Source organism: Ovis aries, chromosome 5, assembly GCF_016772045.2.
Source record: "Ovis aries strain OAR_USU_Benz2616 breed Rambouillet chromosome 5, ARS-UI_Ramb_v3.0, whole genome shotgun sequence".
Taxonomy (NCBI): Eukaryota; Metazoa; Chordata; class Mammalia; order Artiodactyla; family Bovidae; genus Ovis; species Ovis aries.
In genome coordinates, this window is record NC_056058.1 from 2,805,754 (window position 1) to 2,818,417 (window position 12,664).

Consider the following 12,664-nt stretch of genomic DNA (forward strand, 5'->3'; position numbering starts at 1 on the left):
TCACACGAAATCCCCAGATTTCATAAAGGGATGTAAAATACCTTATTCAAAATTTTAATATTGATTGCATTACTGTCATGGTAACATGTTGGTTATATTGGGCTCAATAAAATTTATTATTGAAAACAAATTTCACCTGCTTCCTTTCAAAATGTGGCTACTAGAAATTGATCTCCATGACCCAGATAATCATGATGATGTGATCACTAATCTAGAGCCAGACATCTTGGAATGTGAAGTCAAGTGGGCCTTAGAAAGCATCACTACGAACAAAGCTAGTGGAGGTGATGGAATTCCAGTTGAGCTGTTTCAAATCCTGAAAGATGATGCTGTGAAAGTGCTGCACTCAATATGCCAGCAAATGTGGAAAACTCAGCAGTGGCCACAGGACTGGAAAAGGTCAGTTTTCATTCCAATCCCAAAGAAAGGCAATGCCAAAGAATGCTCAAACTACCACACAATGGCACTCATCTCACATGCTAGTAAGGTAATGCTCAAAATTCTGCAAGCCAGGCTTCAGCAATACGTGAACCGTGAACTCCCTGATGTTCAAGCTGGTTTTAGAAAAGGCAGAGGAACCAGAGATCAAATTGCCAATATCCGCTGGATCATGGAAAAGCAAGAGAGTTCCAGAAAAACATCTATTTCTGCTTTCTTGACTAAGCCAAAGCCTTTGACTGCATGGATCACAATAAACTCTGGAAAATTCTGAGAGAGATGGGAATACCAGACCACCTAACCTGTCTCTTGAGAAATCTGTATGCAGGTCAGGAAGCAACAGTTAGAACTGGACATGGAACAATAGACTTGTTCCAAATAGGAAAAGGAGTACGTCAAGGCTGTATACTGTCACCCTGCTTATTTAACTTCTATGCAGAGTACATCATGAGAAACACTGGACTGGAAGAAACACAAGCTGGAATCAAGATTGGCGGGAGAAATATCAATAACCTCAGATATGCAGATGACACCATCCTTATGGCAGAAAGTGAAGAGGAACTGAAAGGCCTCTTGATGAAAGTGAAAGAGGAGAGTGAAAAAGTTGGCTTAAAGCTCAACATTCAGAAAACGAAGATCATGGTATCCAGTCCCATCACTTCATGGGAAAAAGATGGGGAAACAGCGAAAACAGTGTCAGGCTTTATTTTTTGGGGCTCCAAAATCACTGCAGATGGTGATTGCAGCCATGAAATTAAAAGATGCTTACTCCTTGGAAGAAAAGTTATGACCAACCTAGACAATATATTCAAAAGCAGAGACATTACTTTGCCGACTAAGGTCCATCTAGTCAAGGCTATGGTTTTTCCAGTGTTCATGTATGGATGTGAGAGTTGGACTGTTAAGAAGGGTGAGTGCCGAAGAATTGATGCTTTTGAACAGTGGTGTTGGAGAACAGTCTTGAGAGTCCCTTGGACTGCAAGGAGATCCAACCAGTCCATTCTGAAGGAGCTCAACCCTAGGATTTCTTTGGAAGGAATGATGCTAAAGCTGAAGCTCCAGTACTTTGGCCACCTCATGCGAAGAGTTGACTTATTGGAAAAGACTCTGATGCTGGGAGGGATTGGGGGCAGGAGGAGAAGGGGACGACCCAGGATGAGATGGCTGGATGGCATCACGGACTCGATGGACATGAGTCTGAGTGAAATCCGGGAGATGGTGATGGACAGGGAGGCCTGGCGTGCTGCGATTCATGGGGTCGCAAAGAGTCGGACACGACTGAGAGACTGAACTGAACTGAACTGAACTAGAAATTGATACATACTGTGTGGTTTTCATTACACTTCTGTATTGAACAGTGCTGGTCTAAGACTTCATGTGGGCTCTGTGTCCAGATGTTTCCTCCACCCTGTTCCCCTCTCCTTGCTGTTTCTTCAAGACTTCCTTCTCATCCTGGCACTTTTTTAGGGGCATCTGTAAATTACATTCCCTCACCAAAGTCCAGTTCTGTCTAATCTCCATTTTCTTCTCTTTTGTGACCAAGCTTTTCCAAAGAGGAGCTGCCACTTCCCATCTCTGCCTCCTAAGTCTTTTGTTTTAGTTTTGCTTTTGATTAAAGTTATACATGCATATACTTTAAAGAGCCCAAGAGTTCCTAAGATTTGCTAAGAAAAACAGGAGTTCTGCTCCCACACTCTCATTAACAGTACTTTCCTGACCTGCTAGGGGCAGCACCTTGCACCTCTGCACCTCTAATAAGATGTTTGTCTTGACCCAGGTTTGATCCCTAGGTCAGGAAGATCCCCTGGAGAAGGGAATGGCTACCCACTCTAGTATCCTTGCCTGGAGAATCCCATGGACAGAGGAATCTGGTGGGCTACAGTCCATGGGATTGCAAACAGCTGGACACAACTGAGCGGCTAACACTTTCACTTGTTACTTCTTGAGTTTTCAGTGTTTGGCCTTGTCTTATGGACCTATCACCATGGAGGTCCCATGGGGGAACCTTATGCCACAACTCTGATGCACAGTTTTTCCAAACTCACTCCCTACTCTAAAAACTATAGCATAATTCCAGTTAGATCAAAACTTGGTGCTGACCGTGTTGAAAATGAAAGACGCTCACTTGTGTCTGATTCTTTGTGACCCCATGGACTATACAGTCCATGGAACTCTCCAGGCCAGAATACTGGAGTGGGTAGCCTTTCCCTTCTCCAGGGGACCTTCCCAACCCAGGGATCGAACACAGGTCTCTCGCATTGCAAGTGGATTCTTTACCAGCTGAGCCACCAGGAAACCACAAGAATACTGGAGTGGGTAGCCTATCCCTTCTCCAGTGGATCTTCCCCACCCAGGAATCAAACCAGGGTCGCCTGCATTGCAGGCAGATTCTTTACCAGCTGAGCTACCAGGAAAGCTGACAGTGTTGGGGCTTTGTTAAATGTCATACTTGGTTGAGCCACATGATGTGATTGCTTTTTTTTTTTCCTACAAAATGTTTTGTTGTTGCTGTTTTTAATGTACTTACGGATTCAGTCTCATACACTCTCTAGTCATGTAAATATTCTCTTCAAGACTTTCAAACACACCAGATGTTCCATGGATTTCATGTTCTTGGAGACATCTTTTTCAAAGCCCTTCTGGTAAATTTTGTGAAGTGTGCATATCTGCAAACAAATCTTTTCTGCTTGAAAAGTTGAAGAGATGATTTAGCTGGGTATAAAAGTTTTGGCTTAAAATACTTCGCCCTTTCAGGATTCTGAAAGTATTGCTCTATTTTATTCTAGCTTTCACTATTGTTCTCAGAAGCACTGATGATATTTTGATTCCTGATCCTTTGCGTGAAGTCAAACCTTTTTCTGGGAAGTTTGGAAGGCTTCTCTGTGTCATAGGCTGTGAATTTCACAATAAGCTTTCTTTTTAAATTTTTATTTTTCGCTGTGCTGGGTCTTCGTTGCTGTGAGTGGGGGCTACTCTTCATTGACACGTGTGGACTTTTTCACTGCGGTGGCTTCTCTTGTTGCGGCTCGCAGGCTCAGTAGCCGCTGCACATGGGCCTAGTTGTGCTGCACGTGGAATCCTCCCAGACCAGGCGTTGAACCCATGTCCCTTGCACTGGCAGGCGGACTCAACCACTGCACCACCAAGAAAGCCCTCACAATGAGCTTGGACATGGGTCTTCCCCTCTCTTGTGCTAGTCACTTACGTGGCCTGTTTGGTCATCAGCTCTGGGAAACTTCTGTTATTACTTCTTTACCAAACTTCCTCATCTTCATGTTCATGGTCTTTCTTGGACAGATCTTCTATATTTTCTAGTCTTTCCTATTTTCCAGGTCTTTGTCTTTCTTCCTCTACTTTGTGGGAAGGCTGTCTCAACTGTCTTCCAACCTTTCTGCTGAGATTTTTTGCTGTTCTATTTTAATTTCTAAGAGCCTCCTTTCCCCCCTGAATATTCTTTTAACAGTTTATTCCGATTTTATGGATTCAGTGTATTAACTCTCTGGGGATAGTGATGGTTTTTTGAAGTTTTCCTCTCTCTCTATAATGTCTCTTTCCCGTAAGTTTGTTTTTTGTTTATTTATTTTGGTCTTTATTGTTGTGGTTGCAGGAAGGCATCATCTTCAGTGATCCCTAACTACCTGCTGTATTTAAAAGCAGGGCACCAAAAACTTATTGGAACCTCTAAAAACTGGCATTGCAAGTGGATTCTTTACCAGCTGAGCCACCAGGGAACCTCAAGAGGAGAGACTCATGTACTCGGACCCTCACTGTAGAGTGATCTGGCCACGTTGCTTTTAGGGGAAACCCCACATCAATATCTTCAAGTCTCTTCTCTTGGATTGGTCTGATTTTCAGGGAAGAATCTTCCATTCTCCTGCCTAGAGCATACAAGATTCGCTGTGGCATTAGGAGATTAAGAAGAGAAATGTGTATATAGACAGATTCCTTTCACTTGGGCAGCCTCACCCTCAGCAGTCCAGACATCTTCTGCTTTACCCTCATTAGGGAATAAGCTTCTGCCATGGTGATGGAGGGGTGTTGTCTGGATGCAAGAGGTTGGACAGAAGAGCTAGTAGGTTTAAAAGTGCTTTTAAAATAGATTTCAACCAATCTTTCTGTTTCCAAGCCCTATATCTATCTCTGCTTCTCAAGATATCGAATACTAGAAATTCCTGGGTTGATTGCTTTTAAGACTGGCTTTAGATTAAAGCCGATCTAGTTTAAGAGCTTCTATTGGCTTAAGATTCAGCTTTCTTGACTGTACTGAGGTATTGCTTTCTGCTGTCAAAGTTTTATTGCCTTTGTCCCCTTCTGTTTTGCATGTTCTCTATAGTTTAGTATCTTTAAATCAATTCATTGTCAGTTTAGTGATGTTCTAGGAGACTGCAGACAAAAATCCTTCGTATTTAGTTTGTCATTTTTTTTAACTGGAAGCTCCCATCCAGTTTTCAGGTCTACAGTTTCTTTGTGATTCTTTCCCAAATCTATTACATTGCATTTTAGCTTTGTGAACATAAGTAAGCATATTTTTTTTTCTCGTAATCTGTGTCTAATAATTTCAGTATTGGACTCTTGTTTCCGTTTTTGTTGCTGTTCTTGTTTTGCTTTGTTTTGTTTGGCTGGTTATCACTCATTCTCTCACCAGCCCATTTAATAGGTTATATTTGACCATGTGTTGAACATCGTGCTTGAAAAATTGTTTGTAGAAAAAAAAATCAGCCTATCATAAGGTTATCATTCTCCGAAAAAGATTTTTGTCTTCTTTTTCCAGGTGCATGGGAATACCAGCAATCTGGGATCACCTTAATCCAGGTTTGAGATTTTGCTAGCCTGCACATGTGCACAAGGGCTTGTCTACTTCAGGTTTTTTTTACTCCTCAGGATCCCGCCTAAACTGAGGAATTATTTCCCAGACATAGAACCTTTGATGGTCCCTTTTAGCTCGGTGAGGCTGGTGAAAGTGCAGCTCAGCATATATACTTTTTTCACAGACCAGCAAATTACCCCTGGATAAAAGCAGCCCCAAGTACCTGGCTTGGAGGCTATAGTCGCCCTCTGAACTTTGGACTGCTAATTCCTCACTATATGGCTAGCTATTTGACACGTAACAATTTTTTTTTGGAAGTGTAGTATACATGCAAAAGTTTATATGTCATAAGCATGAAATATGACCAAATTTCACAAATGCCCAGCCTCAGAACACCAGCTCCTCGGAAACCTCCATCATGCTCTCTTCTGGCTGTTATCTTCTTTCCTGCCAGGGCATGTATTCCAACAGCATTTCCTTGATGATTAGTGATATTGATCACCTTTTCACATATTCACACATATTGGTCATTTCTAGATTTTCTTTTGTGAAGTGGCTTTCCATATTTTAGCCAACTTGCTATTGGGTTATCAGTCTTTTTCTTATTACTCTGTAGAGTTCTTTTTATACTATAACTTTAATATGCAGGTTGACTGTATATATTGTGAATCTCTCCTCCTGTGTGGATTGCCTTTTCAGTTTCATGGTGGTGCGGTTTTATACATTTTAATACACTCTGCATTATCACATTTTTCTTTCATTATGAGCACTTTTTTGGCCTGTTTAGGAACTCTTTGCCTACTCCAAGGTCACAAAGATATTTTCTTCTAAACATTCTCTGTTTACTCTTTCCTATTTGGAAATGGAGAATTGATTTTTTAAAATATGGTGTGAAGCAGGGGTCAAGATTAATTTTTTACCATATTGTTATCCAACTAACTGAGCATCCTTTAATGAAAAGACCACTTCCCCCTTTGCACCGCACTGTCTCCTTGCCTGTGATAAGTCAGGTGACGGTATCAGGTGAGTATTCTATACTTGTGAATGGTGCTTTTTAGTTTCATCCTACGTTTGTACTTGTCTTTAGTCGGAAGATTAATGTGAGTCACCAAGTTCCCTGCTGTTGGAAATTAAAATGTTCACTCTTCAGCCCTCTGCAATGCCCCAGTTTCACTGGCCAAGGTCAGAGCCAACTCTACTGGACATTTTCCAGCCCCGACACACATCACTTCCTATCAGCAGCTCCCCCCTGACCCTCTAATCAAGTTCTTTTCAAAAAGGCTCACAAAGCTTTTTACAGCTTGCTCTCTGGCAGCCTCTCCATCCCCCACATCTTTCTTTCTCTGCTCTCCATATTCGGCCTGAACTAACCCCTGTGCATTCTTTCACTGTGGGTTACCCAGAGGCTCTCCTGGCTCCCCCTCATCTCACTTCAGTTCAGTTCAGTCACTCAATCAGGTCTGACTCTTTGCGACCCCAGGGACTGCAGCATGCCAGGCTTCCCTGTCTGCGAAGGATTCTGCTTGTCTCCACCCACCACCTCAGTTAGTAGAAGTCTTTTTTGAGACTGCAGTCTGGGTCTGACCTCTCCACATGCCCAGATCACCTTGCGTGTGTGTGTGTGTGTGTGTGTGTGTGTGTGTGTACGCGCGCGCGTCCGCATTTCTTCATTGGAGAGCTTACCACACTGTGGTGTAGCAGCCTGGCTGTCTCCCTCGGGGAATGTGCAGGAGCAGGCCTTTCTCCCGTCCCTCCTTCCTTGTGACCTCAACATCACAGGCAGACCTGCCATCCTGTGAGAATGCCCTAGACCTCGTGGAGCAACGGGACAGCCCTGTGTTTCAGACACTCCTGGGCAGGAGGTGAGCAGACCCCCAGTCTGGCCATCAGATACATCTCTCCCACGACCCGCCACCCTGCCTCCAGCGGGCCACACGCCTCAGGGGGCCAGGGCACACATCCTACTCAGAAAGCTTCTGTTTCCCAGAGCCCCGCAGGGGTGTGGTCTCAGGGATTTCTGCTTCACCCCCAGGACTGAAGGGGCCACAAACGTACCTGGCGCCCAGCCTCATTGTTGTGGCGGTTCATCGCGGAGCGAGCGTCTGGGCGGTTCTCCCGCGCATCTGCGAACTCCCGAGACACCATCCCGCCGAACTCGATGTCCTCGCTGCAGCCGCCCCACTTCCAGCCCTCACCGGGCGAGCCCTGATGGCGGCCGCTGCAGCCGCAGATGGCAGCGGAGCCCTCGGCGCAAGAGCGCGTCACCGCGAAGGCTACGCCGGCAGAGGCGATGGCGTGCACGAAGGCGGACTCCCGAGTAGCTGCGGAAAGAGATGACTTGCTTGGCAGCACCCGGCTTGGCTGGGAGGGGCTGGCAGTGGGGGCGTGGCTGCCTCTTCCCAGGCTGGGCCGTGGGCACCCACAGTGGCCGTGGGGTGCTAGACTCGCAGCGCGGTAACCGGGGTACAGGGAAGGGGAGACAGGGCTGCGGTGGGACAGGAGCGCGCGTCCCTGAGTAAGGACCCAAGGAGGGGAGAGAGCTTCCCCGAAGAAAGTATACGGAGAGTTAAGGAGCCAAGGCAAGATGCTGGGCATCACTTGTCATGGAGAACCGCGGGGATGGCTGAAACCAGAAAGTCAGATCATAACCAGTGCTGGTGAGGATGTAGAGAAATCAGAACGCTGTAGATTGCTGGCTGGAAGGAAACTGGTGCTTCCCGCTTGGAAGTCGATTTGACCGCTTCTTGAAAACATATACCTACCCTATGACCTGGTCATTCGCCTCTAAAGTATTAACCCTGGAGAAAACCTGTGTCCATGCAAAAACCATGAAGCAAATGTCGCTGCAACTTTATTTGTAATAGTCCTAAACTGAGTTCTAAAATGTCTATCAACAGGTGCATGGATGGAAAATAGCGGCATAAGGTAAATATGTCGTGGGTTACAGATGGCAACTAGAATTAATACTGCATATTTGGAAACTGTTAAGAACATAGATCTTGAAGTTCTCATCATAAGAAAAAGTCTTGTAACTGTGTGGGGTAATGGATGTTAATTAAACTTATTGTGGTGATCGTGTCACAGTGTCCACAAACACTGAATCATTACGTTGTAAATGTAGTAGTAGGTGTGTTAGTCACTCAGTCGTGTCTGACTGTTTGCAACCCCATGGACTGTAGCCCACCAGGCTCCTCTGTCTGTGGGATTTTCCAGACAAGAATACTGGGGTGGTAACAGGGGATCTTCCCGACTCAGGGGTTGAATCAGGGTCTCCTGCATTACAGGCAGATTCTTTACCATCTGAGCCACCAGCGAAGCCCCTCACTATCTTGGACACCTAAACTAATTATAATGTTATATGTCAATTATATTTCAATTAAAACCTGTGGCATATTTATGAAGTGGAATTCTACTTAGCATGCCAGGAAAGACAGGATGGATGAATCTCAAAATAATTATGTGGATTGATTAAAAGGGAGACAAAAAGGCAGATACTCCTTCTAGTGTCCTCCTAACCCATGGTGGAGCCCTTCTGCCCAGATGTCCTTGTTGGAAGCTTCCAGCAGCCCTGCCCAGGGGGCAGCTCCTGGTTCACATGCTGCCCATTGTGCCTCTCACTGCCTGCACACACGTCCCTTCTCCCACTTCAGACACCAGGTGCTGAGAGTCCCAGCGGAAGGGCCACCTCTTCTGGAGCCGTCTGAAGGTCAGCGTCTCCGAGTGCACTTTACCATGTGCTGGCCCCTCGTGCGTGGGTCTGGAGCTGAATGCCCCTCGGGAACTGGCAGACTGCCTCTGACCTGACATTGGAGCTTCTGGGCCCCTGAACGCTGCCTTCTCCTTCTACATATGGAGGAACTGAGTCAGGGGGTGTGACATTTGTTTTTAGAAGGCCAGTGGGGGGTGGCTGACGCTTAGGAAGAAAAAGCCAGTGGGGCTGAACTGGATCAGACAGGCATGTGAGGGAGTCAGCAGAGGCCCGCCTTGGAGAGGCCAGCTGCAGGGGGTTTCTGGGTGTGGGAGGCCTCGCCTCACCCTGGCAGACAGAACCCTAGAGGAGCTGGTCTCAAAGGACAGGCAGGAAGTCGGCAGAAGAAAATCAGGAGGCAGGGGTATTCTGCATGGGGGCTCAAAAAGTCAGGGCCCCAGGTGGGGAGGGGCTGGGCTGGCAGGACCAGGGGGAAAAGCAGGGCATGTGGGGGACAGCCTGGACTTGGCAGAGGCTGGATCCTCAGCGAGGCTTCCCCAGATGGTATGAATGAATGCATCAATGCATCATGCCTCCTGAGTGTGTGCAAACATTTCCTCAAGGCACCAAGCCGTGATCTGCTCCAGGTGGAGGACCAGGTCCTGGGGGCACCCTGGGTCCTGTATGAACTGACAGAACTCACTCACTCCTCAAATCACCATTCCACATGTGTGTGGAGCACCTGCTGTTTGCCAAACCCTGCTGGAGAAACATCGGGGAGCAAGATAACCTCATGGAGCTTACCTACTGATTAGCAAGAATTTTAAAATCCCAGGTAAAAAAATTGCTATGGACTGAGGAGTGAGCTGGAGAGATATAGGAACAGGACCAACCAGGGCTTTCTGTGTCTGGCAAGGGGTACGTGCCCCACTTTCTTCCTGGGCAGAGGCCCCACCGCAGGCCTGGACCGTGCAAGGGCTCGAAATGGCTACAGGAGAGTCATCCCAGGGGGCTGCTACCTCCTCACCCCACATCAATGCTCAGGAGGCTTTTTTCCTGGGAGGGGGATGGAGAGGGGGCTCCACCCTGGGGAGCAAGCAGAGGTTTGGGGTTGCACCACACACTTCCTCCAACTGCATGGTCTTACCTGCTCCCAGGTTTGCAGCCAAGGATATGTGTCCCAAAACTCAGGCAGCAGAGTCGGGGAAGCGGTAAGATAGGGTTCCAGCCAGCAGTGTGCACACACTCAGACTTAGCCACACAGCTTTGTACACATATACACACATCTGCCACTAAGAAAAGCACATTTACTCCTATACTAGGAACACACAGAGTGGGATGTGCCTGAGAAAGCGCCCTAGGCACCAGCCTCTTGATAACTGCAAGGCTCCACTGAGCTTTTGGTGACTTCTTTCTATGGATTTGCCAACACTTCTGGATGGTCCTCTGCAGATCGTAGCCACCTATGTACTCCTCATGTTTTCCCCAGAGCAGGCCTGGACACCTGCTTCTTTCTGGAAACTCCCAGGTGGCAAGCACCCAGTCACAAACCCAGGAGGACTCCCCATTTCTCCCCCATCAGCCTCCCACTGACAGCTTGGTTGGGATCTTCCCAAGTCTGAAGGCTGCTCTGGCCTCCTGAAATGGCCGTGGCCCATCTCGCCTCTCCTTGTTCTCAACCATGAGTCCAGACCTTAGAATCTCCCACTTGCACCAGAAGAGGATCCTAACTGGGACAGGCGGCTCCAGCTTCCAGCTTCCCCCCACCCCACCCACACATATAGACACTCTCACCTCATACCCATATATGCATGCACACACAGACACACACATATATGCACACTCGCACAAGTATGTACATCCCCTGATATATACTGTAGGAGGAATGCTTTGTCCAGAGCCCAGCTGACCCTGCCAAGCCCCTTCTCCAGTCCTCGCCACTGTGTCCTTGCCTGACTCACACACAGGCTGACTCTGCTGTACCTGCTACCCTCTCAGCCCTGATCACCACTCCCTGGCCTCCAGCCACACTCGGCCCTCGTCCTTCCCTTGGGTTCTTTCCAGCTGCTTCTCTGCTGCTGTGAGTGTGCTGTGTCCCCATCCCTGCTCTTTGGAGATCCGAGGATGCAGTCTGGGCTCAGTCCACACCTGGCCGTGGAGCCCTAGGGCTCCCCAAGGACTTCAGGAGGACCGTCTCACACCCATTCTGCCTGAAAGCTCCCTGAAGTGGGGGCTGTGTCGAGTTCACCTTTTGTTTCTAATCTGTAGCCCCAGGCCCGCCCCACAGATGGTTATTGGTGAGCAATGGGCTGGGTCAGAGGGGAAGGCAGAGGCCCTGGGCTGGGACAAGGAGTCCAGGAGGGTCTGAGCACACCTGGACAGGCCCACCCCAGGGGACCTGGCTCTCCGCCCCTCCCTGCTCAGCTTGTCCTGGAACAAATTCAGGACAGCTTGCCTCACTGTCCTCTTTCCCAGACATCAGCCAGGCCTCTGAAGACACGAAGCCCCCGTCCTGTTATCCTTTTATGATAAACCTGATTAGTTTCAGGGCGGCCTGGAGCCACTTCCTGCTGACTCAAGGCACACATGACATGGCCACAGACCCTCTTCCTTCCTGAGCTTCCACTCAGCAGAGCCCCCACCCTTATTTTGTCTTCTCAAGGACTCAGGTTGTCCCTCACCTCCAACTCTTTGGAGGCTGGGCTAACCTGATTCTCACCCCTCCAGGGTCCTGGTCGGGTGTCTCCCCTCCTGCCCATGCAGTGACTCTGGGTTAGGGGCTGTGAGCTGGAGGTCTGGGGGTTCCTAACCACCCCTCCCAGGGCAGGGTAGAGCCAGTATGTCCTGGGCATTCCTGAAACCCACTGCACACAGCCTGATGCCTCCCCTACCATGCGCTCTCTAGTGGCCCTTCTCAAGGCTCAGAGTCTCTGAGTCCTAAATACGGTCCCCCAAGTCCCTCTGAGTCTGTCCCCAGAGGGCCCAGGCGAGCCCCTGTAGGAGGATCCTGCCTCCCGTCTCTGCCTCTGCTCTGCACCCTATACTAGCCCCTGTTCACCTCCCCTCTCCAGCTACTGAGATTAGGGGAGAGAAAGCGGGCCTGGGGCTTTGCCCTGCCCTGCACAGGGCTTGGAGATCTCTGCTTATCAAGCTCAGGCAAACAGTCCAGGGCTTCCAGACAACTTGAGGGGAAGGCTGTGCGGGGATTGGGAGGGGGTGTTCCCCCTTGAACTTAGAGGAAAAAACTCATTCCTGCCCTGCTCTGTCACCAACTAGCTGTGTGAGTGAGCCTGCACACTTCTCTCTCCTCTGGGTACCTCAGTTTCCTTTTCTGTCAAATGAGCAGAGGGGCTCCTCACAAATAAAGATCTGAGGACCAAGGACACCTTGGAGCTGGCCTTCAAATTGCTCGTGAGGAAAAGAAGCCTTACAAAGACCATAAGCCAAAAAAAAAAAAAAAGATAAGATGGTTCTTTCTGGCAAAGAAAATCCATTTAAAATTGAAGACACAGGTCTTTAAGCAGTTACCAGAGAAGCTGATCAGTCACAAAGAGAAAACTTGAAACTTTGCATTGGGGAACTATGACAGGTCCCTCCTCATCAGAGAAATCGGGGTTGCCGTCACCAGCAACAGGACAGAAAGCAGATGGATGGATGCCATGTGCCTCCTAGGACGATGTCCCAAGGAAATTCCACCCTATTTGAGGCATTTTAAAGATCTAATCATCAGG

The 12,664-nt window shown here is 48.1% G+C and overlaps 1 protein-coding gene across 1 annotated transcript in view; it reads right to left on the reverse strand.

The window, feature by feature from the left end:
- The window catches only part of WNT3A (Wnt family member 3A), a 74,374-nt gene that overhangs the window by 1,224 nt on the left and 60,486 nt on the right, over positions 1–12,664 (reverse strand). The window contains exon 3 of the mRNA XM_027969327.3: positions 7,301–7,566. Coding sequence (XP_027825128.1) covers positions 7,301–7,566 — 266 coding nt within the window. The remainder of the gene's footprint in view (positions 1–7,300; positions 7,567–12,664) is intronic.